The 27,809-nt window shown below is 45.9% G+C and overlaps 1 protein-coding gene across 8 annotated transcripts in view; it reads right to left on the bottom strand.

The window, feature by feature from the left end:
* UIMC1 (ubiquitin interaction motif containing 1) overlaps positions 1–27,809 on the bottom strand; it is an 81,266-nt gene that overhangs the window by 27,512 nt on the left and 25,945 nt on the right. For all 8 annotated transcript variants that reach the window (XM_069972584.1, XM_069972623.1, XM_069972593.1 and 5 more), the window contains 2 exons: positions 14,013–14,077; positions 733–821 (listed from right to left, as the gene is read on the bottom strand). In XM_069972584.1, coding sequence (XP_069828685.1) covers positions 733–821; positions 14,013–14,077 — 154 coding nt within the window. The remainder of the gene's footprint in view (positions 1–732; positions 822–14,012; positions 14,078–27,809) is intronic.

Genomic DNA, 27,809 nt, shown 5'->3' with positions numbered 1-27,809 from the left:
AGTACTTGAACACCTTCATGACCAAAGGTCATTGATGCATGGTTATCCATAACACTTTCATTTTTACCCCTTCGGGGCTGCCTGGGAGTTTGTTTTTTATTGCTTATGGGTGCAAATGGGAGTTTTTGATCACTGTTTATTAATTTTTTTCTCAAGCCACAATACCGTCCGTCCAAGTCGACAGATTCTTTTGGATAGCCCTATGGCGTGAGCACTCATGTTTTTAATCTCTCCCAGCTGCGCATCTCATATGCACATAGGGCACATACCCTTGTCTCATTGGCGTCAAAATTTTAATCATTTGCATATCTCTTACCAGACCACGTTCCTGACGAGTTTCGTGATTGTGGCTCGATTTCTTCTAGGTGCATTTTTTTTTTTTGTGAGTGTATTTTTTTTTGTGTTTTTTGCGTTGTGACTACATGTAGCAGACCACTCCACGTGAATACACCCTATAACTAAGCAGCAAATCCACCAGTCTAGTCACACTGATTTCTGTACCCAGAAAGTGCATCTTAGACTGTGTAACAGTTAAACACATTTTAACAGTTAACCATATGCACTGTATTATCTGTATATGTTCATCCGTACAGTTATTACAATCTATCCTTAATGCAAACTTCCCAGCTCAACATACACATCTGTCTGGACATTGCTACTGCACTGCTTCAGTGATCTGGAAAGCAAGAACATCCAGAGAACAGAAAATAATTATTTGTTATTTCCCCATACCTGGGCAGATTGTAATGTCTTCTTCCTGTGCAATCTCAGTATGCTCCATAAGGTGTCTGTCATTCCTCACAGCAGTTGGTGAAACAGCACTGCAAGAAGCAAATAAATTGAAGCTTTTCACTAGGATCATCTAAAGTATGGCACAACCTAAATAAGGCATATATCGGACAAATTAGGATTGAGTAAATGACAACTGCATATATCTCTCGCTTCATTTTATCTCCTTCTAATAGGAGTCCTGGGTCATGTTTCAAGCGTGATTCTGCAGCAATTTTTTCAATCCGATTTTTTTTATTATAAGTCTTTATAGATTCATCTACCATATATGACATCCAAGTATATTTTAGAGATATGTCTTATAAGCATTAAAGTTTACTATATCCATGTTTTAAAAAGTAATTATATAGGGGGCGTGGCCTGGACATGGCGGAGTGAGCAGCACAGAGCTTGAGCTCCGGTCCCTCTCCACTAAAACATCTGCTCTCAGCAACACTTATCTCCCACAGCAACACCCGAATGCATCGGAGGAGACGTAGGAACACCCGCGGCCTCAATCCAGCTGACAGCTTGGGCTCTATGGAGCGTTATCTCCGCAGCACCCGCACGAACCCTGAGCCGGACGAGATGGCGGGCTCGCAGGCCGGGAGGGCGCCATCTTCTCCTTCCTGCTCGGCATCGTCCCCGGCGGGGACAGATGCATCCAGCCTGGCAGATGATTATCCTGGGAGAGCAGAGAGGACCCGCTCCCCTCCAGCGGCTGGACCCTCAGGCACGGTCGTCTCGCCACGCGGCCCGTCATATTCAGCTGCGCCACGGGCGCCATCTTGGGCACATGTTGCGGCCTCACAGGAGACTATACCAGCACAGGTCAGTCCGGGGAGGCAGAGGGGAGATACAGAGGACGATGCTTGGGATTGGAAGGCACATCTTAAGGCTATGCCCACCAGATCTGAGATGAACTCTCTTTTTGCCAATTTGGAAGCGTCCCATAAACAGGACTTGGCCGCCATTCATAAAGATTTACATTCACTGGGCCACAGGCTTGTGGAGGCCGAAGAGGCCCAGGAACGGACATATACTGTTCTTGATCAGCACAGGCAAGCGATTCTCCATAATGCCACTCAGATTGCGGAGATGCAGCTCCATCTTGACGATTTGGAGAATCGCCACCGTCGCAACAATTTGCGTATAAGAGGCCTGACTGAGGAGATAGGCCCAGCGCTACTGGAGGAATGGGCTATGGAGTTCTTTTCTGATCTGCTGCAGAGTCCCCCAGAACACAAGATAGAGATTGATCGCATACATCGCACCCTGGGCCCTAAACCCACAGATCCACAGCGCCCACGTGACATAATCTGCAGGATCCATTTCTATAAAGAAAAGGAAGCTATCCTTCACAGGGCGCGAGAGATCAAGGACCTGACTTTTAAGGGTTGCTCGGTGATTCTGCTACCGGACCTGGCGAGACGTACTTTGCTATTGCGCAAGGCGGTGCGTCCCATCCTGACAGCCCTCCGCGAGAAAGATATCTCCTATAGATGGGGTTACCCATTCCAATTGCATGCCAGGAAGGATGGGAAATCGGCTGTGTTTCGGTCCTTGGGGGACCTTCCTCAATTTCTAGGAACGTTTGAAATCCCTATGCTGTCACTCCCTGATTGGCCATCGGTCTGCAGTTTGCCCATTCCACCACCAGGAGAAAGTTGGCAGCGGGTGGAACCTAGATCCCAGCGGAAGGCGCGCCGTCAAAGGGAGAAGACACCATGAACACTTTCTGCTGCATATTTGTTTGCATTTCTTTTCATGTGTTGCAGGGTGTTGCTGAATTAGCTTTGAGTACATAGTTTGCTGAATTTATGGTTTATATAAGGTTATTTTATTATAGTGGAGGGGGATACGTTGCTTCCCGCCTGACCTTCCTCTTCCCCACATAGGGTAGACAGCAAAGGCTGTCAGAGACATTAGTCTATTAGGGTGCCTTAGAGACGTCTCTGTCTCAATTTTGTTTGTTAGTTCCTTCGTATTAGGCGTATTGTGATGTTTCTGTGTTTGTTATGCCTGTCTTGTGTTGGTCTGTCCGTGTCTGGTTCGTCTTCTCCCCCCCCCCCCTTCCCTTTCCCCCCCCCCCCCCCCCCTTCCCTTTCCTCCCCCCCCCCCCCCCCCCTTCCCTTTCCTCCCCCCCCCTCTCCCTTTCCTCCCCCCCCTCTTTTTCCCTCCATTCCTTTTACTTCCTTTTTTCCTTCTCCCCTATTGCCGGCCAGAAAAGAGGTCTTATGCTATGCCGCTCCTTAGTCCATCCTTATGGCTAGTGTAACAATCTGTACATATAATGTCAGGGGCCTCAATAATCCCTCAAAACGGGGACAAATCTTGTACCGCATGCACAAGAAAAGAGTAATGGTGGCCATGTTTCAGGAGACGCATTTTGCAGCCCAAAATACTCCGAAATGCTCCTCCAAATACTACACCACTTGGCTTCATGGGACTCACCCCGATAGGAAGGTTTGTGGTGTCTCTATCGCATTGCATAAGGCGCTACAGCACGAGATCATAGATACGAAACGGGATACTGAGGGCAGATTTTTATTTGTAAAAATTAAGTTATCTTCTACCGTGTTAACGCTTGCCAATGTTTACTTCCCAAACCAGGGACAAGTGGCCTTCGGCCTCAAAGTGCTGCAGGAGCTAGCGAACTTTGCAGATGGTTCCAATATTGCCTTGGGTGGGGACTTCAACCTATGTTTCGACCCAGTCCTGGATTCCTCGACAGGTAGGTCCTCTGTCCCTAAGAATGCCATCCGTAGACTTAAAAAGGAGCTGTCCCGACTGCACCTGGTCGACCTTTGGAGGTTGTTGCACCCGGGAGTCAAGGATTATAGTCATCACTCCCAGGCCCATAACAGCTACTGTAGGCTAGATCACCTTTTTATCTCCCATGCCCTTCTGGACTGTGGTCCTAGAGCCTCCATTGACGTCTTTCTGTGGTCTGATCACGCCCCAGTTTTGGGATCTTTTGGACAGGCGTTCCCCCGCTCGGGAGGTTATAATTGGCGCCTGAATGATAATCTCCTAAATGACATTCCTTGCCTCTCTGACATCAAAAAGGCCATAGCCGAATTTGAGAGAGTCCATGCAGAGGATCCCACAAGTCCACCAATTAAGTGGGAAGCGCTTAAATGTGTTCTCAGGGGCATTTTTGTCTCCCATGGCGCACGTCTCAAGAGGGAGAACGCTGCCAGGTTAAAGAAGCTGCTGGCGGATCTTGACCACAGAGAGACGTCAAACAAGTCCACACCTACACCTGCCCTAACTGCTGAGATCCTTTCTCTTAGACAAGCCATCTTATCCATTTTAGATAAAAGATCCCTGTGCTTTCGTGATAAAATGAGATGCAATTATTTCGAATATGGGGATAAGAGTGGCAGGCTTTTAGCAAGAACATTACATCCTAGAGCTTCCCAGTCATACCTGTTCTCTATTCACTCCCCCTCTAAGGGGGTAGTGCACTCCACCTCTGAGATCCTGGAGGAATTCCGGAGGTATTATTCTTCCCTATATAACCTGCAAACGGGGAGTGGCGAGTCTCCAGATATGATAGCGGACAGAGATGCTTACTTGGCGGAACATGCGCCGGCACAGATTGCCGCACCTGAGGCCGCTGCCATGGAGGGGGACTTCACGTCGGAGGAGATGGCAGTTGTTTTGAAGGCGTTGAAGGCAGGCAAAAGCCCGGGCCCTGACGGGCTTACTCCTAGATTTTATAAAGTTCTTGGGGAGTCCTTGGCTCCTTTAATGTTGTCTGCCTTCAACGCTATTTCGGGGGACTGTCCCTTCCCTACGCAGGCCCTTAGGGCGCACATAACGGTGTTGCCAAAATCTGGCAAAGATCTCACGCTATGCGGGAACTTCCGGCCCATATCCTTGATCAATATTGATTTGAAGATTTACTCTAAAATGCTGGCTCTACGCTTACAACCACATATACCAGGCATGATTCATTTGGAACAAGTGGGATTTGTTCCGTGCCGGGAGGCACGAGATAATACTATCAAAACAATCTCCCTGATCTCCAGAGCCCGCCTCTCGGGAAGCCCCCTGTGCCTCTTATCCATTGACGCCGAGAAGGCATTTGACAGAGTCCATTGGGGCTTCCTGGAGGCGACGCTGCGAGCTATTGGGTTGGGCCCTAAATTTATAGATCGTATCATGGCCTTATACAAGGGGCCCTCTGCTCAGGTCAGAGTTAACGGCTCCCTGTCTGGTCCATTTGGGGTTTCGAATGGCACCAGACAGGGATGTCCTTTATCCCCCTCCCTGTACATACTGGTAATGGAATCATTGGCCAATGCTCTTAGGGGGAATGGCTCGGTGCGTGGGGTGCAGGTGGGGCAGCGAGAACATAAGCTCTCCCTGTTCGCTGATGACTTACTGCTCTACCTGTCCTCTCCGCGACTCAGTCTCCCTGGTGTATTAAAAGAGTTTGAGACTTTCGGGGTGCTAAGTAATTTTAGAGTGAATCTTCAAAAGTCAGATATCCTGAACATCACAGTTCCAGCCGGGGAGGTTGAGGCTCTGCGGGATAGCTTCCCATTCAGGTGGAGGTCTGATCACATTAAATACTTGGGGGTGACGATACCGGCCGATCCAACCCTTCTCTTTGAGCTAAATTACAAACCTATATTGGCCCAAATGGAGAAGGATCTTCAACACTGGAGCTCCCTACCATTATCGTGGTTTGGTAAAATGAGCGCATTGAAAATGGACTCCCTACCCAAGTTTTTATATGTCTTTCAGACGGTTCCTCTGAGTGTTCCAGGCTCTTTCCTGAGGAAGCTCCGACGACTCGCTTCTAAATTTATATGGGGGAACTCCAGGGCTAGACTTGGACATGCCTTACTGGTCAGGGCAAAACATAGGGGTGGAGCTGCCATACCGGATTTCACTCTCTATCATAGAGCGGCTATAGCCACCTGTGTGTTGGATCTCCACCATCATGGTCGTTCTAAACTATGGGTGGAGATTGAACACTCGATTAATGCGCATAAGGCTAGGGGAGTCTTTTGGATTCCTGGTGCAGTGGCGGTGGGGGATCTGGGGCTATCGCCTATGCTGTCCACCCTTTTCAGGGCCTGGAGACGCTTCGCAGTTAAAAATGGCTTTGCCACTATCCCTGGCCCGCTCACCCCACTGTTAGGGAACCCGCACTTCCCTCAGTTTTTACATGGCTCTCCTCTATTTCCTGGAGGGGACTCTATCACGCCGAGGGTGCGAGATGTGTTATGCCCGACAGGGGTCCGATCCCTGAATGACATCAGGGGCGAGGGACCCATGCGGGGGGGCGTGTGGCTTCATTACCTGCAATTGAAAGGGAAAATTAGGTCCTTGGCTCCCTTGGCGGTGTTGACAGCCTCCTTGACATCATTTGAACACCTCTGTGTGGCCACTGAGGCCCCTACACACACCATCTCACTGATATATGGCATTCTTATTTCTGAAGGGACAGGGGACCTGCCCTTGGGGTTCCAGGCCGCCTGGCATGGAGAACTGGGTAGAGAGCTTACCGATGAAGAGTGGTCTAAGTCTTTTATTCTGACACATAAATTATCAGTGTCCAGTAGACTTCAGGAACTCAACTACAAAATTCTAACCCAATGGTATAGGACACCAGAAAAGTTACATAAAATGTATCCCTCGGTGTCCAACCAATGTTGGAGATGTTCCTCGGCGGTGGGTTCCATGACGCATATATGGTGGTCCTGCGCACCGGTGGCCTTGTTGTGGAGAGGGGTTCAGGACCTATACAACAAGGTTACAGGGTCATCCATAACCTTTACTCCAGAAATGGCTCTTCTCTCTGTGTTGCCTGGCCCTCTTTCCAAAATCAAGAAGGATCTCCTGGGGTATTTCCTGGTGGCAACCCGGCAGATTATACCGAGATTGTGGAAGTCACAGGCTCCCCCCTCCCGAAGCAACTGGGTAGAGGCCTTTAACCTAATCATGCGTATGGAGGAGTTGAGGTCTGAGGAACATAATATAGGGTCCAAATTTAATCGTAGATGGAGATCATGGATTCTCTTTAAAGAGTCTCCGGAGCTTGCCACATGGTTGGCGGGGCCTACGCTTTAAGGGGGTAGGCTGTGACTTCTTAAGGATATCGGAGACCTGATGGATTTGGCGCGGTGGATTCTTTCCCTTACCCCTCCTTTCCTTCCCCCCTGTTTGTCCCCTATGTGTCTTCCTTTCTCCCCTTCCCTTTCGTATATATGTTTGTCTTGTTATCCGTGGTGGATGGGGGGTTCCCCCCCCCCATGCCCCCTTTTTTTTTTTTGTTGTTGATGGAGTTCTTGGTTTTTTCTTTCCATTTCTCTTGCCCTTGGGTTAGGGTAAAGGAACGGTATTCATAACATTTAGGTATAACGATGCGTTGCAGAATGTAAGCATGGCCTCCCGTTTTCTGTTCTTTCTTCTTTTAATCCCTCCTTTTCAGCTCTACTCTTCACACATAGTGAACTCCTTAAGTTGGGGGAATGCATTGGGTATGGCATGCACTAGAGTGTGCTGCGTTCCGTTCTCATCGTGTTTTCATTGTTAACACTGTTAATACTATGGATCGCGTTCTTCTTGCATTTGTTGGTGTGCACGCATCGCTGTTTGGCTTCATACCTTGTTCATTGCCAATATGACTGTATGTTTCTTGTATGAAAATTCATGAAAATAAAAATATTTTGAACCATAAAAAGTAATTATATTCAAATGCATAAACACCTTTACTACCAAGGGCAGTATGTAATATATCATAAATGAGATGTTTGTATTGGCTTTCCAATGATACCAGGGTCATGGTCTTATGTGTCCAAGGAAGGAATGGGAGAAAGCTACAAGTAATAGTATAAAGGACGTTCACAGCTTGATACTATTGTGTCTTAAAAGTCCCAGGAGGAACAAAGAAGTAATTTTTTTATGCCACCCTCCATTACCAATGAGAGAATATATGTGGATGACATATTCAGAAGTTTCTTTTACTCTGCTAAACAAGTGAGAATGCAATAATAACCCTTTGGGGGAAATTTATCCAAGGGTGTAAATCACAGCTCCTTTTTCCTTTCACCAGAGCTGGAAGCTGAGCTGTGATTGGTTGCTGTGGGCAGTTTGTACCAGTCTAAATTTCACACCCTTTGATAAATCTCCCCCTTTGTGTCTATTCAGCATATTAGTCAACTCACCTGCTGTTATAGTCCCGACACTGGGAATGAAGGTAATTTTCATATCTTCATCCTCAGCGCAGTTTTTAGCAAATCTTCAGTTTCATTAATAAGTAAATCAAGCAATTTGGTGCACTGGGGTTAGGACAACCACTCTCTGAGAGGATCCAGCCGGTCCACCAGCTGCCTCCTCATGAATATTCACCTTGTTCACCTAGTGTTCTGCAGTGATGAGTGGATAAAGTGATGTCACTGTAGAGCCTCCATCTTAATATTCATGAGGAGGCTGCAACAGGTGGCCCAGTGCACAGAGAGCTCTAGTCCCTACCCCCAGTGCACCAAACCACCTAATTTACAGATTAATAAAATACAAAATTTATTGAAAAATGCACTGAAGATGAAGATTACAAAATGACCTTCATTCTCAGCGTTCCTGACCTATGAGAACATAACAGCAAGTTAGAATCTTCTAACCTGCTGATAATTTTTCTTTAAAATCTCGACCACAAAATCAGCAGCATTCAGCTGGATGTGAATGAAGTCTTGCACTTTTCAAGGTAAACATCAGGTAAGACCAGGGCTCATATACTACCAGGACTACTTTATAGGACGACAAAGACAACATGAATATACCCTTTCAGGACCAAGCCCAAAATGACCCAGTGGGCCACGCAAATTTTCATTTTTGTGTTTTTGTTTTTTTGTATGATCGAACCCCAAAAATATTATTTATGAAGATATAAATTGGTGAAATCGTAAAAAAGAATGCAATATGATAACGTTTGGGGGGTTCCTGTGTCTATGTAATGCACTATATGGTAAAAGCGACATGATACCATTATTGTATAGGTCAGCTCGAATACAACCATATGCAGGTTTATGGTGCGTTCACACCTACAGGATCTGCAGCTGATTTTCTGCAGCAGATTTCATTTAAATAACTGAACACAGCATCAAATCTGCTGCAGATCTGCTGCAGATCCTGTAGGTGTGAACACACCCTTACACAGATTCTCTAATGTTATATATATTTTTTTAATGAAATCCTTTTTTTTTTTGCAATTAATTATTAATAAAATGGGCCTATTGTGACATTTATAACTGTTTTAGTTTTTCACCTACGGGGCTGTATGGGGTGTAATTTTTTCCGCCATGATCTCTTGTTTTTATTAATACCATATTTGTAAAGATCGGATGTTTTAATCACTTTTTATTAATTTATTTTATATATAAATATATATATATATATATATATATATACACACATATATATATATACACATACATACAGGGCCGGATTAAGGTCGGTGGAGGCCCTGGGCAACAATTTTGTTGGGGCCCCCCCATTTTCTTCCCTCACGAATAAACCATACAGCAATCTATATAGGTGGCTGATTACTGTAGGGGACTTAGCACCTACCCCTCCTCACTCCTGGCTGTGTGGCTCAGCATCCTCCTCTGTTCTGCATATGATGGTCCCTAGAGGCTGCAGTCCAGAGGAAGATTTCAGGCCCTAGAGACAGGATGGTGGAGGGGTGAGCATCGTGGTGTGTTCCCACTTAATTCAATGCGAGAACACAGCACTTTAGCACTTTCTGTGCTCTCTTGCCCACTGTGTCAGCCACCACAGCAGCATATGCAGATGTGAATCGCAGGCAGAACCTGGACTTGCACGTCTAGGTCCCATCTTCAGTTCCCAACCATATAAACTACCTGAAGCAGTAAAAAGCACCCAGAAAGTATTTAAAGGCTGTGTAGAATCTATAGCGGATATGGTACATGTGAATATACCCTAAGGATCATGGCATATATAGCTGCACACAGGCTACATGTAATATGCTGCACACAGGCTATATACCATACACTGCACACAGGCTGTATATACACCATATGCTGCACACAGGCTATATACCATACACTGCACACAGACTGTATATCATACACTGCACACAGGCTGTATATCATACACTGCACACAGGCTGTATATCATACACTGCACACAGGCTATATGTCACATGCTGCACACAGGCTATATACCATATGCTGCACAAAGGCTATATACCATACACTGCACACAGGCTACATGTCATATGCTGCACACAGGCTATATATACCATATGCTGCACACAGGCTATATATACACCATATTCTGCACACAGGCTATATATCATAGGCTGCACACAGGCTATATATCATATGCTGCACACAGGCTATATACCATACACTGCACACAGGCTATATATATCATACACTGCACACAGGCTACATGTCATATGCTGCACACAGGCTATATATCATACACTGCACACAGGCTACGTCATATGCTGCACACAGGCTATATACCATACACTGCACACAGGCTAAATACCATACACTGCACACAGGCAATATATCATACACTGCACACAGGCTATATATATCATACACTGCACACAGGCAATATACCCCTGCTCTGATATATGTCCCCATAGTATATGGCCCCTGCTCTGATATATGCCCCCATAGTATATGCCCCCTTCTCTGATATATGCCCCCATAGTATATGCCCCCTGCTCTGATATATGCCCCCATAGTATATGCCCCCTGCTCTGATATATGCCCCTATAGTATATATCCCTGCTCTGATGTGCCAATACAAAACAAAGCCTCATACTCACCTGATCTGGGCAGATGACAGGTCTTCTCTCCTCTGGCTCTTCTCTTTTCCTTCAGCCTGAAAGCCACTGTGACAGATCCTCCAGCATGCTTCATGATGTCACATCCCTGCTGGAGAGATCAGGTTCCCTTGCTGAGGTCCCACGCTGTCCTCTCCTCAGTGAGGGGGAGGGGAAAAGGGGGAGTGAGGACCTCGGAAGGAGACAGGTACCTGGAAGCTTGACAGGAAGAATCCATTCAAAGACCCACCAGGGGGGAGTCTGAGCCTGCCAGGAGGGAGATGCTTACACAGGATTAACCCTACACCTCCCTCCCTCCCTCTCTGGACAGCATGCAGTGTGGCCAGTGCTGTGTCCAGGTAGGGTTTCCACATGCTTTTTGCATGTGGGACTGGCTCCCAGACACCACTTCTGGGTTTGGGCTGGTGGAGGCCCCCTAGTGGTGGAGGCCCCTGGGCACGTGCCCTTGGTGCCCTCCCTTTAATCCGGCCCTGTAATACATACACACAACATGGAGAGAAAGGAGCTGTTGCACATCACACCTATGGCTGACACTAATGCCTCTCGGCTTCATTTAGAAACCAACGCCAGGATGTTGGTATATAATTTGATCAAACCATATTGCCCCATGTACCACATGCCGGTCTCCTGGTTCACATGGTTCCTACACTATCTCCACACTGTCGGTCAGCGACCACCAACCCTGCAAAGCGCGCACATGCACTGAAGGGAGGGCATAGAATGGCCCCGCAAACCCCAATGTCACAGGACCACCCCAAAATGTTCACACTTGTGTTGCTTGGTGACCTATTTCTCCACCGGCGGTGCCTGCTGGGTTTTGAGGGGGCCCTTGGGGATTGGTCCTGTAACATTGGGGTTGCAGGGCCATTCTATGGCCTCCCATTCCTGTTTGTGCTCGCTTTGCGGGGTTAGCGGTCGCTGACTGACACAGTGTTGAGTAAGTGTAGGGACTCATGTGAACCAGTAGCCCGGCACGTGGTACATGGGGCAATATGGTTTGATCAAATTATATACCAACATCCTGGCACTGGTTTGAAAATGTAGCCGAGAGGCATTAGTGTCAGCCATAGGTGTGAGGTGCAGCGCTCCTTTCCTTCCTTGTCCGTAATTTTATATATATATATATATATATATATATATATATATATATATATAATGTTACAAAGAAAAAAAATCGGTAATCCTGGCACTTTTTTCCCTCTTTTCATCTACACCGTTCGCCGTTAGTGATGACGCTTGGTATATTTTAATAGATCGGACAATTACGCACATTACAGTATACTATATGTTTATTTTATATGTTTTATTTATATAATGGGAAAGGGGGTTGATTTAAACTTTTATTGGGAGAGGGGCTTTGGGGTATTTATAAAGATTTTTACTTTTTTTTTTTTACACATTTTAAGTCCCCTTGAGGGAACTTTAACATACAATACTTAGATTATTCACACTGATCATTGCTATGCCATAAGCATAGCATTGGTTAGCGTGATAAGCCCTCTGCTGATTAAGCCTGCCTGTGGCAGACTTAATCAAGAGAGCACCGATCGGACCGCACGGAGGCAGGTAATAGACCTCCGGCGGTCTGATACAGCAATCGGGACTAGAGATGAGCGAACCAGACGGATTTCTGGTTCGTATGAATCAGAAATCTCGACGGCTGACTCCTGCTGCCTGCTCCCTCCGTGCAGCGGGTGGATACATCGTAAGGAACGCCTGGAAAACTGGGATACAGCCATTGGCATTGGCTGTATCCCAGTTTTCTAGGCGTTCCTTACGCTGTATCCACCCGCTGCACGGAGGGAGCAGGCAGCGGGAGTCAGACGCTGAGATTTCTGATTCATATGAACCAGAAATCCGGCTGGTTCGCTCATCTCTAATCGGCACCCGATCGGTAAGTGACAGGGGACTTCCCCTGTCACTTACACTTAAACGCCGCATTTAAGGGGGCTAATGACAAAGCACGATCGCTCCAGCCTGTCATTAACGGTGAGGGCCAGGCTGCTGTTCACTCTACAGAATTGTCGCAGAAATTCCGTGAGGAAACTCTCCGCTCAGACTCGGCGTCAAATCCTACATGATACATATTAATCCGCTCTGCTCCTTCTGCTCTATAACATTATGCAGAAAGCTTAGGTAGCATTTTTTGGTTACGGGTTCCCTTTAAGGCAACATACTGTAACCCAGGTTGTCTTTGTTTACAAGTAATAGCTCTGTGACATGCTTAATGCGCTTCACGTTCATTTCAAGACAAGAGAAAAGCAAACACAGTGATCGATCTACTGAATATTAAAAGCCAGCAATAAGCATTGTTTACAAAAAAAATTAAAATACAGCATTTTCTACAGAGTACCTGGCTGAGATATACATGTTTTCTGCCAGCACTCTGTGTCTTGCTTTTTAGCTAGTTTGCTCAAGTGTACTGGTAAAATTTATTACAGCCGGCCATACAAGAAATACTTAGCAGACAGCTAGGATTTATGATAAACTACCCAGGTGGTGAAACCAAATCCATAGAGGATGTCCTCCCCCCACCGCCACCGCTCTTGTTGAATAAGGAAAGAAACAACATGTATGAGCTGCAGAAACGAAGGCATACCAGGTGATACAAGGCAATGCTCTGAAGCGGAACCAAGCTATCTTGGCAGAACATTGCACATTGCAGTGACCCTTTCCTGTCTGTGCCATGCTTTCAAAAGATGCATCTCCAGCCTACATTGGACCTAGCAGTGTAGGTCTGTCATCTTAAAGATCAGCTACTAATTCAGGTTAGATGCAATGCATGTTAAGCATTAAAGAGATGTAAATCTGCAGTACTCCATTGCTCACCTATATGCTAAAGACTTTTACTTGCTTGATGTGGCTGCTGACAAACAATCAATGGTGGCACAAGCTGCAGAAGAAATAAGGGCTCCTGTTCTAGTCCAAGGGGCATCTAAGCACATCAGACCCATTAGATGTCACGCTACATTCAGCATTTCACCTACAGTACTAAAAATCCCAATAACGTTACAGCTCGGTGGCTGTGCTTACACTAATTTTCAGACGATTACATTAAGAGCTCTAACTACTCTCTGAACAAGTAAGTTATCTCCCTTGTGACAAGAATACCGCTCACTCCTGAAACATGTTTATGCCAAGAAGAAATGCACCTGAAACAAGAAAAATGATCATGTTGCTAGGAAGAGCGCTCCAGAGGGATGGATGGTGGCCAGACGCCAGGTGCTTGCTAAATGCAGTGTGGGAAAAAACACTCTAATCCAGGGAAGGAACTGAATTTCCCACATAAGCAGAACTACAGCTGCCTGCTGGTAATCCTCCACAATGTTTTATCAATGGGAATTTACAAGAATGCCCTAGAAAAATCACATGGATGGGAAAGAGAGTTGCTGAGTGAACTCACCTCTCAGCAGGTGTCGCTGGAGCTACTGCTGTGCACTCCCCAGGCAGCAACCTGGTAACTTGTGTCTGGATAAAGCAGAGAAAACAGAAAATATGGTTAGGTAAAGGTAAACTACTGAGTACAAAATGTTAAATAAGGAATAAAGAATACAAAATATCTAAAACATTTACAGTCTCTTACCATCTACATTTATTGAGAAAGGCCATGTAATGCTATACTATAAGACTTAAAGAGTACCTGTTACCACTTCCATGCTGTCTGTGTCATGTTACAGAACTGCTGAAAGTGCCAGGGACTGCGTTGTATGTTTATGACACTTCTGGTCGTTCCATACACCACTGACTTTAGGAGCAGATTACGTATCTAGAGTTTTGGAAGAGCATCTTGCCACGCAAGCGAAATGAAAGGTTTACATTAAAGGGGTATTCCGGGTTATTTTGACATTCACTCTACTGATTTGTCTTTTCATATAATTAATAGGTCTCATTGGTTTCTATTAGCAATTTTTTCTCCTTCTATCAATTTTTACATTAGTAGATGTGTGGTGAGGTTCCAGACCGAGCCGTTCTCTAGTTATATGTACTTAGCAAGCTTTCAGAGCCTTACAAATTGCCCTCCCTGAACACGGGACGTCACATGCCACCCTGTTCCTGGGCGGGCTTGTCAGTGGGGAGCAGGTCGCACCTCCTGTGTAATCACTAAGACCCTTCACCCCCCTGCCTGTGCCATCACTCTGATCTCCCCGCCCCCCCCCCCCCTCCTGTATCATCACTCCGATCCCCCCGGCCTCCCCTTCCTGTGCCATCACTTCGATCCCCCCCCGCCCCCCCCCCCCCCCCTTCCTCCTGTATCATCACTCCGGTCCCCCCCGATCCCCCCGGCCCCCTCTTGCTATGTAATCATTCCGATTCAAAGATCACTTTACAAACCACATCAACGGCATAAAGGTTACAACATCATAATTGCATATAGATTTGAAGATGAATGGTGTCTCCCTGAGCCTCTACTAAACGCAATTTAAATCTGGATGATGTGAAAAATTCTAGTTTTGCTTTACAAATCATCAGAGCACACATTAAATATTGTGTCGTTTTGGGCACCTGTATATAAGGAGGACATGGCTGACTTGCAGCAGGTGCAGAGGAAGGGACCAAGATGGAATGGGTGAACTGCAGTACCAAGACAGGTTATAAAACTTGGGGTTATTTAATTAGCATCTTGGGGGCAATCGCATACATTTTGTACCTTGGCCTATAACCATGATAGGGGGCAACCCTGATAGAGCTAAGAAAATTTCCCCATGAACACAGACAGGGATTCTGAAGCACATTGGCCTTCAAGGACCTTTAATGTGAAAACAAGAATCCCATTCGGTATGAATTTGAAATATGAGATTATGTTTCATTATTAAGGATCATTTGACATCTGTGAATGCACATATCTTATGAATAACATGACTGCATGCAATCTACTTTTTTATAATTTTAACCAGTATTTCCTCTTAGACACTATTTTCCGTATAAAAAAAGGTGCAGTCACACTACCATCAGCAGCTCTGTTCGGAGCCTCTGTCAGTAGTTGCATAAGATTTGAGGGGGGGGGGGGGGGAAGTGCTTGATGCGGTGCTATTCTTTTGATCAAAACAACAGATATCACAACCATACAGATCCCATTATTAGTCACCTAGATTGGTTGGGCACAGCTGGCAGCCATTCCATGGATTCTAAACTGTAGTCATAGAGAGAACAGAAAGGGGGGGGGGGGGGCATGATGACATTATGACCTTCTATATTTTCACTGTAACTGCTTAGCAAGGTTGCAGTTGTATATCAACCCATCTTCTCATTTCAATTTCAAAAAAGCTTGGTGTAGGGGAGGATAAAGAAATGTTTATATGAATATGGCAGCGGAGATCGTTGAGTGCATCCATTGGCAAGTGTACGAGTTTGTCACCTCTGCTGTAGAAGTGACTGCTCTCGTAGCTGCCGTCTTCTAGGGAACCTGTTACCAGGTACAAGGAACCCTGCTTGTCGATCAGTAATATAAATAATAATGTTAAAGACACAATAAGCCCTCACAATAATCAGGGATAAGATACACTGCATATCCTTTACATCCTTATAAAAGACGACTTCACGCCGGTCTGATTTAATCAGACACGGAATCTCTTTGCTTCATCTGTGATGTCTATAAATCCTCAGACAAGCAGCGGCTTCTTAACTGTAATGCAGAAACGGTATTTCAAAGAGGTTATTACACGGAAAATAAGAACATATTTTATTTCCCTTAGACAATAAGCCAGAACATCAATACTGCCCAGGCGCACATTACAGGAAAAGCATATCCAGATACACCAGCAAACAATGGAGAGAACTTGGGCTAAACAAAATGTAAACAGCGGAAAAAACACCTGGTTGTGATGAACAATAGGGCTGAATGCACAAATATCAAGCAGGTAAAATCTGCAGTGGATCACAATGCAATACAGGTGCATATTTTCCGCTGTCAATTTCTGTCTGTGGTGGATTGTCACAGTCCATTTTTTTCAAAATACCTTTTAACAAAGTAGGGGTGAAATCCATTGTGAATCTACAACGAATTCCGTACATAACACATGCAGATTCCGCTGCAGAATTTCAATGACATGTGCAGTGCACCTACACTAAAAGAGTGGAAGAAACCATTATGGCATAAACGACTGCATCAACAGTTCACACTGCCACCATTGCAACGCAAACAATGACAGCTGTGCTAGACCAATGAAAACAAAGACACCAACTATGCCTGATGCACTCTAATGGCATTAAATGTAAAGAGCAGTGCAACTCAAGCATGCTCAAGTTTGTTTGAACCTGGAAGTCCTGGCATTCGATTAGTCGTGGTTGAAGTTGTTGAGTGCAGCCCTGGGGAGTTCTAGAAAACCTTGTTTTCTTGACGGCCTTAGGGCTGCATCCAACTTCAGCCACCGGTAATCAAATGCAGAGCCTTCTGGGTTCGGACAGACTTGAGCATGTCTGAGTTGTACTCATCTCAAATGTCATTGATTTGAGAGGAAAAGATTTTTGCTGGATAACCCCTTTAAATAGCAACAGAACTGCATGCTGTGCTTTGTCATACCATCAAATCTGACAGAACAACTTAAGCAGCCTAAGTCAATGGCTTTCCCTGACAATTAAAAGTAACTCACATCCCTACATTATGATCAATAAGAAGATGTGAGAAAGGAGATAAAAAATAGAAGATAAAGATTAACAGAGTTATCCAGGATTAGAAAAAGTGCAGCTTTTTTCTAGCAAAAAACCCCACCAAAACTGAGGACAAGAGTGGCATTGTTTCTGGAAGAAAGCGGCCATGTTCTTCTAAGCCAGGACAACCTCTTTAACCCTTTAAGGACATGGCCCATTTTCGTTTTTACGTTTTCGGTTTTTCCTCCTTGTGTTTAAAAGGTCATAGCACTTGCATTTTTCCACCTAGAAACCCACATGAGCCCTTATTTTTTGCGTCACTAATTGTACTTTGCAATTACAGGCTGAATTTTTGCATAAAGTACACTGCGAAAACAGAAAAAAATTCAAAGTGTGGTGAAATTGAAAAAAAAAACGCATTTCTTTTATTTGGGGGAAATGTGTTTTTACGCCATTCGCCCTGGGGTAAAACTGACTTGTTATGCATGTTCCTCAAGTCGTTACGATTAAAACGATATATAACATGTATAACTTATATTGTATCTGATGGCCTGTAAAAAATTAAAACCGTTGTTAACCAATATACGTTCCTTAAAATCGCTCCATTCCCAGGCTTATAGCGCTTTTATCCTTTGGTCTATGGGGCTGTGCGAGGTGTCATTTTTTGCGCCATGATGTGATCTTTCTATCGATACCTTGATTGCCCATATACGTCTTTTTGATCGCTTTTTATTACATTTTTTCTGGATTTGATGCGACCAAAAATGCGCAATTTTGCACTTTGGGATTTTTGCGCTGACGCCGTTTACCGTACGAGATCAGGAATGTGATTAATTAATAGTTCGGGCGATTACGCACGCGGCGATAGCAAACATGTTTATTTATTTATTTATTTGTTTACTTTTATTTAAAACCTGGGAAAAGGGGGGTGATTCAGACTTTTATTAGGGGAGGGGGCTTTTTACTATTAACAACACTTTATTTTATTTTTTTTACACATATACTAGAAGCCCCCCTGGGGGACTTCTAGTATATACACTGTGATCTCTCATTGAGATCTCTGCAGCATAGATATGCTGCAGAGATCCATGAGATCGGCACTCGTTTGCTTTCGGCTGCTGCAGCCGAAAACGAACGAGTGCCGAGCCGAGGACGGCGCCATCTTGGACGCGTCCCCGGCCGGCATCAGTAACGGAGATCGCTCCTCCGGGACAAGGTCCCGGAGGAGCGATCTCCCCCACTAGACCCCAGGGAAACGTTGCCTCCGGTAATCGGAGGCAGATGTCAACTTTGACAGCTGCCTCCGATTAGCTAATTAGCGGGCACGGCGATCAGACCGTGCCCGCTAATAGCAGCGGTCCCGGGCTACTCGCGGCACCCGGGATCGCGGCACTTCAAAGCGGGGCCGCCGCGCGGCCCCGCTTTGAAGTGCAAGTGCGGATATATGACGTACCGGTACGTCATATGTCCTTAAGAGGTTAAAATAAAATATTCCATAACGATATTTCTTTTTAATATAAAAAAAGATAAGCACCACATTTTATTACATTTTATCTCACACATCATCAGATAATTTCTTTAACCCCTTAACGACCGCGGGCGTAAGTGTACGCCCCCAAAACCCGTGCCTTAACGCAAACGGGCGTACATTTACGCCCGCGGTTTAACCGATCGCTGTGTGTAAACACACGGCGATCGGGTAATGATGGCTGCTGTAACATACAGCAGGCCATCGTAGCTTGTCAGCACGGGGGGTGGATTACACCCCCCCATGCTGACGATCGCTGTAATTGGCTGATTTATTCAAATCAGCCAACTACAGTGATTTTCCGGTTCCCGGGTCATCGGTGACCCGGAATTCAATGGTGATTGGTGCTGTCCGAGACAGCACCAATCACCATTAGTGTGTACAGAGGAGGAGGCCACGGTGCCATCCCCCAGATCGCCACTATTGGCCGGCCAGCCCCGGCCGGCCAATGGCGGCGATTACAGTAAAAATCAATATTATTACTTTTCTCTGCATCCCTCAGCTAGGTAGCTGAGAGGTGCAGAGAAGTTGTGTGTGGTGTGCAGGCAGCATACTCACCGGATCCCGGCGTCCAGACGGAAGATCTGCGGTCCCGCGGCGTCCTCGTGGTTCTTGGTCCTGGTTCTCGGCTCCCCTCGGCTCACGTCGGCTTTTTTCGTCGATCTTCGGCCAGGTACCTTGTACTGCCCCCTAGTGGCTGATTAGTGTATATAATACACTATTCAGTGGCTTTGGGGTGAAGAGGTCGTTTTTTTTCCCCATTTTTATATTTTTTTAGCACCCTTCCACCGCTAAGTGCTGATTAGCATCGCACGTAAGTGCGCCGCTGATCAGCAACTCCTCTTTTTTGGCGTAGGTTTTTTTTTTGCCCCTTTCCCCCCCCCTTTTTTTTCTATATCCTACCGCCACTGTTTGCTGATAAGTACCGCACATAAGTGCGGCATTTATCAGCAACTCCATTTTTGGCGTAGGTTTTTTTCCCTCCCTTACTGTGAAAAACACGTATAAAACACTACATTACACTACACTACCCCACATTACACATTACACTACTTGAAATAAAGTTTTACACTACACCACTACACTACATCACATTTACATACCCCCCATACACCAATCCCCGTATAATAATGTCCCAGAGAGTGTTTTCGGCGGAGGAGGCATACGCACTTATTGCCTCCGACACCGAAACGGCCAGTGAGGATGAATGGGGGGATCCTTCTTTCCTCCATTCATCCTCATCATCATTATCATCATCATCATCATCCAGTGATGATGACTATCGACCTAAGCGTCCAAGGAGGACACCTCGGGCTGCCCGCCAGACACGTCGTCCCACCCCACCCCCCGCCCCCCTGACACGTCGTCCCATCCCGCCCCCCGCCCCCAGACAGGTCACCCCATCCTGCCCCCTAGACAGGTGACCCCATCTTGCCCCCCGCCCCCCAGACAGGTGACCCCATCCTGCCCCCCAGACAGCTGACCCCATCTGGACCCCAGACCCCCAAAATTATCAGCCCCAGATTCCTGGCTTTATGGCAACGGCGGAAATCCAAATTAACCCCACAGGTCTCAGAGAAATAGACTTTTTCAAGCTCTATTTCTCTGATGACCTTGTAAATTTGATGGTGGCGCAAACAAACTTGTACGCGCACCAATTTCTAGCCCAGAACCCCTCCTCTTCTTTTGCTAGGCCCATGGCGTGGACCCCTGTTGATGCAGCCGAAATGTCAAAATTTTGGGGGCTAATGCTGCACATGGGCCTAGTAAAAAAAAAAAACACAATTCGGCATTACTGGAGTGGGGATATTATATATAATACCCCACTTTACAGTATGGCCATGGCACGGTTTCGATTTGAAGCCCTCCTAAAATTTTTGCATTACAATGACAATGCAAGGTGCCCCCCACAAGATGATCCCTCATATGACCGACTGCACAAAGTACGGCCGGTCATAGAGCACTTCTCAGCCAAATTTACTGAGATGTATATCCCAGAGAAATACATCTCAGTAGATGAGTCCCTCCTGAGCTTCAAAGGAAGACTCCATTTCCGCCAGTACCTTCCCAATAAAAGATCACGGTATGGCGTGAAACTATACAAACTCTGTGAGAGTACCTCAGGGTACACTTACAGATTTAGAGTATATGAGGGTAGGGACACCCAAATCCAGCCCCCAGAATGCCCCCCCATCCTCAAAGTTAGTGGGAAGATCGTTTGGGAACCTGTACGTTGATAACTTTTATACCAGCATCCCCCTGTTTCGGTCCCTCGCTGCCCGAGCTACTGTAGCTTGGGGCACAATCCGAAAAAATCAAAGGGGCCTCCCAAGTCACCCTGTTAGACAAGCAATGCCAAGGGGGGAGAGCAAGGCCTATGCCTGTGAAAATATGTTGTTGGTCAAATATAAGGACAAGCGCGATATCCTTATTTTGACCACAATTCACAGGAATAGCACCACCCCTGTCACTGTACGTGGTACCACAAACGTGGTGAACAAACCTGATTGTGTTCTAGAGTACAATCAGTATATGGGAGGAGTTGATCTCTCAGATCAAGTCCTCAAGCCATATAACGCCACGAGAAAACCAGAACGTGGTATAAAAAGGTGGCCGTATATCTGGTACAAACAGCGATGTACAAAGCTTTTGTGTTGTACCGATATGCCGGCCACCCGGGGAAATTCCTTGATTTCCAGGAAGCAGTAATCAAAGCCCTGATATTCGGCAGCCATAGAGAGGGCCCAAGCGCTTCTGGATGTGAAGGACCCCGTATCGTACAGGGACAACATTTTCCAGGTGAAGTCCCACACACTGGAAAAAAGGGGAGATCTCAAAAGAAGTGCAGAGTGTGCCACAAAAGGGGGATCAGGAAGGACACCATTTACCAGTGTGACACCTGTCCTGATCACCCCGGCCTCTGCATAAAGGATTACTTCAAGGCGTACCACACGTCATTGGAGATCTAAATTTTCTAAATTCTGTCCCTTATTCTTATTTCAGGGGTCACGTTGATCCAGGGATTATTCTGATTGACATTATGGAGTCGGGAAGGAATTTTTCCCCTGTGATGAGGCTACTGTTTTCTGCCTCACGAGGGTTTTTTGCCTTCCTCTGGATCAACACAGGTTGAATTTCATGGACTCCTGTCCTTTTCAACCTTATAAACTAATAATTGGCCTAATACCCCCGAATAAATTAAAATTGTCCCTTTTCCCAACTAAATAGGCATGGCCACCATTCCCATTAGAGACTTGCCATGTTGCATTTTCAAAGCTTCTGTGCTTTCAGGACAGTAGAAACCCCCCACAAGTGACCCCATTCTGAAAACTACACCCCATAAAGAATCTAACAAGGGGGGCAGCGGGGATATGGCCCCCTGGTGATGGGCACATTAGTGCTGTGAAAGTGAAAAAAATTGTATTTTTCATCTTCACAGCACATGTTCAACATATGTGCCCGTCACCAGTGGGGTCCATATGCTCACTACACCCCTTGTTAGATTCCTTATGGGGTGTAGTTTCCAGAATGGGGTCACATGTGGGGGGTTTCTACTGTTCTAGCAGCACAGGAGCTTTGTTAATGTGACATGGCCTCCATCCTCCATTCCAGCCTCTAAATGGCGCTCGGTCCCTTTGGTGGCTTGCCCTGTGCCCATATGGCACATTATATCCACATGTGGGGTATTTTCGTACTCAGGGGAAAGTACCCTACCCGTTTTGTGTTTATTTTCTCTTTTAACCCCTTGTGGAAATGAAAAAAAATCAAGGCTAGACCAACATTAAGTGTAAAAAAAATTAAAATTTTTACACTAAATCATTGATCTAGTCTTTATTTTTTCATTTTCACAAGGGGTTAAAAGATAAAAAAGACACGAATTGTGTAGCACAATTTCCTGCAAGCACGGAAATACCCCACATGTGGACATAAAGCGCCATGCGGGTGCAGGGTAAGCCTCCGAAGGGAAGGAGCGCCATTTGGCTAGAATGGATGGGGAATACCATGTCACATTTACTAAGGCCCTGTGTTGCCAAGACACTGGAAACCCCCCACAAGTGACCCCATTCTGGAAACTGCACTTCTCAAGAAATCTAACAAGGGGTGCAGTGAGGATATGGACCCCTTAATGACGGGCACATTTGTGCTGTGAAAATGAAAAAACGAAATTTTTCACTTTACGTCACATTGTTCCACATTTGTGCCCATCACCAGTGGGGTCCATATGCTCACTGCACCCCTTGTTAGATTCCTTGAGGGGTGTAGTTTCCAGAATGGGGTCACTTGTGGGGGTTTACCACTGTCCTGGCAGCATAGGGTCTTTGTAAATGTGACATGGCCCTCGAAATCCATTCCAGCCAAATCCAGCCTCCAAAAGCTAAATAGCGCACCTTTCCTCCGGAGGCCCGTCTTGCGGCCGCATGGCGCTTTATGTCCACGTGTGGGGTATTTCCATACTCGGGACAAACTGCTCTACACGTTTTGTGTTTTTATTTCTCTTTTAAACCCTTGTTAAAATGAAAAATTAACGGCTAGGACAATGTTTAAGTGTAAAAAATGTAATTTTTACACAACATCAATGATCTAGTCTTGACATTTCTCATTTGCAAAAGGGGTTAAAAGAGAAGAAACAAAACAAAACATGTAGAGAAATTTCCCCTGAGTTTGGAAATACCCCACATGTGGACTTAAGGCGCTATACGGCCGCAAGACGAGCCTCCAATGGGAAGGAGCGCCATTTAGCTTTTTGGGGATGGATTTGGGTAGAATGGATTTTGAGGGCCATGTTGCATTTACAAACTCCCTGTGCTGCCAAGCCAGTGAAAAACCCCCACAAGTGACCCCATTATGGAAACTACACCACTCAAGGAATGTAACAAGGGGTGCAGTGAGCATATGGACCCCACTGGTGACAAGCACAAATGTGGAACAATGTGGCGTGAAAATGAAATATTACATTTTTTACACTATAATGTTGGTCTAGCCTTGATTTTTTCATTTTCACAAGGGGTTAAAAGAGAAAACAACACACAAAATGTGTAGAGTAATTTCCCCCCGAGTCCGTAAATACCCCACATGTGGACATAAAGCGCCATGTGGGTGCAGGGCAAGCCTCCAAAGGTAAGGAGCGCCATTTGGATTTTGGAGGATGGATTTGGCCAGAATGGATGATGAACACCATGTCGCATTTACAGAGCCCTCGAGCTGCCAACACACTGGAAACCCCCCACAAGTGACCCCATTCTGGAAACTACACCCCTCAAGGAACCTAAAAAGGGGTGCAGTGAGGATATGGACCCCCTGATGACGGGCACATTTGTGCCGTGAAAGTAGGGCTGGGCGATATTGGCCTAAATTAATATCGCGGTTTATCGCATATGTAGCTGCGGTAACGATAATTGGACGATAACTATGACACGCCCCCTTTGTAAGCCACACCCTTTTACAAGCCACACCCACTTGGTCGTGCCAAACTGGGGATAGTTTGTTTCTATAAAGTTAAAAAAAAGTACAGTAACTTAATGAGCAGCAACCCAAACTATGTACACACCACAGGACATGTATATACAGATATACAGCATACAGCTATGTACACACTACAGGACGTGTATATACAGGTATACAGCATATAGCTATGTGCACACTACAGGACGTGTATATACAGGTATACAGCATACAACTATGTACACACTACAGGACGTGTATATACAGATATACAGCATACAGCTATGTACACACTACAGGACATTTATATACAGGTATATAGCCATGTACTATAGGTACCCAGAGTATATATATGATGGGTATATAGTATATACAGGTGACAGTACAGTACAATCTATCTATCTATCTCTCTATCTATCTCTCTGCCCTACTATACGGGGAGGCAGACAGGGGTGTATGAGTATACGGGGGGGCAGATTGGGGTGCATCACTATACGGAGGGGGCGGACAGGGGTGTATGAGTATACAGGGGGGGCAGACAGGGGTGTATGAGTATACAGGGGGGGCAGACAGGGGTGTATGAGTATACAGGGGAGGGTGGATAGTGGTGTATGACTACGGGGGGGGGGGCAGACAGGGGTGTATGAGTATACAGGGGAGGGTGGATAGTGGTGTATGACTACGGGGGGGGGGGGGCAGACAGTGGTGTATGAGTATACAGGGGAGGGTGGATAGTGGTGTATGACTACGGGGGGGGGGGGGGGCTGACAGGGGTGTATGGGTAAACAGGGGGGCGGACGGGTGTATGATTATACGGGGGGGGGGCGGACAGGGGTGTATTGCTGTATAGGGGGGCGGGCAGCGGTGTATTACTATACAGAAAGCTGCATGCTGGGACCTGTAGTTCCCTCAGTAACAGTACAGGGCTGTAACATAGAAGGAATGCATGGGCTGCAGCAGCCAATTATTATCCTGCTTGTTGCAGCCAATTATCCCTCCTATATTATAGTCCTGTACTGTTACTGAGGGAACTACAGGACAGCCGCCCCCACGTGCTGCTCCTCCACCTTCAGCTGTGACATGGCCTCCTTCCTGCACACACAGGACATTAGCATGTGCAGTGCTCGCGCGGCCGGGGGATGGGGGGGGGGGGACCGGCACCAGTCCCGGCCAGCAAGCGTTGAACGTTAATGTCCTGTGTGTGCAGGGACACTGGACAGGACAGGTGCGGCGGGACGGGTGCGGAGGAAGGCTGTGCACTCTATTCTCCCCTGGACCCTGCTGCTCCTCCATTTCCCCCGCGCACACCGGCGTCCCTGCACACACAAGACATTAACATCCTCGGGCCGGTGAGCGCTGCACATGTTAATGTCCTGTGTGTGCAGGGACGCCGGCCAGGACAAGTACAGCGGGACGGGGGGAGGGCCGGCGCTCGGACTGGACGGGTGCGGGGGGACGGCTGTGCCCCCGGGCATTCTCACCGGGACCCTGCTGCTACTCCCGCTCTGATATGGGCGTCCCTGCACATAACGTGCAGCGATCACGCCGGGCCGCGAGTTTGCGTGCAGGAGCGCTCTGAGGATACAGGAAAGAGGGTACTCTGGGAGCTAAAAATACAAAATTACCGCAGATACCGTCCTGGCAGAGTTGAGGTCGGTTAACCGACCCCAGTGACGGTATCGGTATTTTTGCGGTATACCGCCCAGCCCTACGTGAAAGTGAAAAAATGAAAATTTTCCCTTTTACGTCACATTGTTCCATATTTGTGCCCGTCACCAGTGGGGTCCATATGCTCACTGCACCCCTTGTTAGATTCTTTGAGGGGTGTAGTTTTTATAATGGGGTCACTTGTGGGGGGTTTCCAGTGTTTTGGCAGCACAAGGGCTCTGTAAATGCGACGTGGCCCTTGAAATCCATTCCAGTGAAATCCAGCTTCCAAAAGCCAATTGGCGCTCCTTCCCTTTGGAGGCTCGTGCTGCGCCGGCTTGGCACTTTATGTCCACATGTGGGGTATTTCCGTACTCGGGAGAAACTGCGCTACACGTTTTTTGGGTTGTTATTCCTTTTATCCCTTTGTGAAAATGAAAAATTGAAGGCTAAAACAACGTTTTAGTGTAAAAAACATTTTTCTCTTTTTTCACGCCATATTGCTCTGAAAATCTGTGAAGCACCTGTGGGGTCCAGATCCTCACTGCACCCCTTGTTACATTCCTCGAGGGGTGTAGTTTTGTAAATGGCGTCCCTTTAGGGGTGTTTTTTAGGTTTTGGCACCCCAGAGCCTCTGCCAACCTGAAGTGGTACAGTCAAAAATGACCAAATAAAATGGAGGCATTGAAATTCACTAGGCGCTCCCTTATATCTGAGGATTGTGGTTATGTCAAATAGCGCAATAGGGCCACATATGGGGTATTTCTATAAGCTGCAGAAATGGGGCAATCAATATTGGGGTGCATTTCTCTGCTAATAGGTTTACAATTATGAAAAATATTGGATTACAATAAAATCTCTGCACAGAAAATTTAAATTTTCAAATTTCTTACGCACTTAAGCTTTTATTTCTGTGACTCCCCTAAAGGGTTAAAAAACTTTCTGGATGTGCTTTTTCAGAGTTTGGGGGTGCAGTTTCAGAAATGGGGTGCTTTGTGGGGCTTTCTAACATACAGTCCCCTCAAATAAACTTTAAACCTGAACAGGTCCCTAAAAATATCTGATTTTGAAATTTTACTTAAAATTTGGAAATTTGCTGCTAATGTATTCAGCTTCCTATTGTCTAAAAAAAAAAAAAAGAAAGATAGTTTAATAAATGCTGCCAACATAAAGTAGACATGTTGCTAATACTATTTAATATATAATTTATGTGGCATAACCATTTTCTGTATAAGCAGAAGAGTTTCAAAGTTGGAAAAATGCATTTTTTCACAATTTTTCATGTTATTTTGGTCTTTTTTATAAAGATTTGTTATAAGTATCGACTCCAATTTACCAGAAATGTGAAGTACAATATGTCACGAGAAAACAATCTCAGAATCAGCCGGATAGGTAAAAGCATCCCGAAGTTATTAATGAATAAAGTGACACAGGTCATATTCATAAAATTTGGCTCGGTCCTTAAGGCCATTTTAGGCCCGGTCCTTAAGGGGTTAATACATGTCTATATGTTATAGCCTTTACAATATCTCTAACAAGTATAACATTAAAAGGAATCTCATCTTTTTGGGAAGCGCCTGTATTATGTTGATGTTATGTGATGTGCACTCCTTCTGTAGATGTGCTGTGGATTTGCTGTGGGTGTACAGGAGATCTAGAAAAGGATTACTCCTACAGTCAGTGGAGATAGTTCTTGTTGTTTCCAGTCAAAGTAAATTACATAATTCCCCCTCAGTGGCTGCAGAAATCCACCACAGATAGTTTTCACTGCATATGACCAGGGTTGTAAAAACACCACCTATGTGCAAGGAGTGAAAAATATCAAAGTACCTGGTGCAGCTTTTGGTGTGGATTTTGTCTAATCCAACCCATGTGAACATGACTTATTTTACATCCCATCAGGAGATGCTACTGCACACATTGTAAAGTGAACGGCAGGCAATTCATATGGCCTGCAGCTTCTACTAGAGGAAGCATTAAAGATGGCTGAATACT

This window comes from Dendropsophus ebraccatus, chromosome 1, assembly GCF_027789765.1.
Source record: "Dendropsophus ebraccatus isolate aDenEbr1 chromosome 1, aDenEbr1.pat, whole genome shotgun sequence".
NCBI classification, from domain to species: Eukaryota; Metazoa; Chordata; class Amphibia; order Anura; family Hylidae; genus Dendropsophus; species Dendropsophus ebraccatus.
The sequence above is the reverse complement of the archived record's forward strand: the minus strand, read 5'-3'. Positions and strand labels throughout refer to the sequence as shown.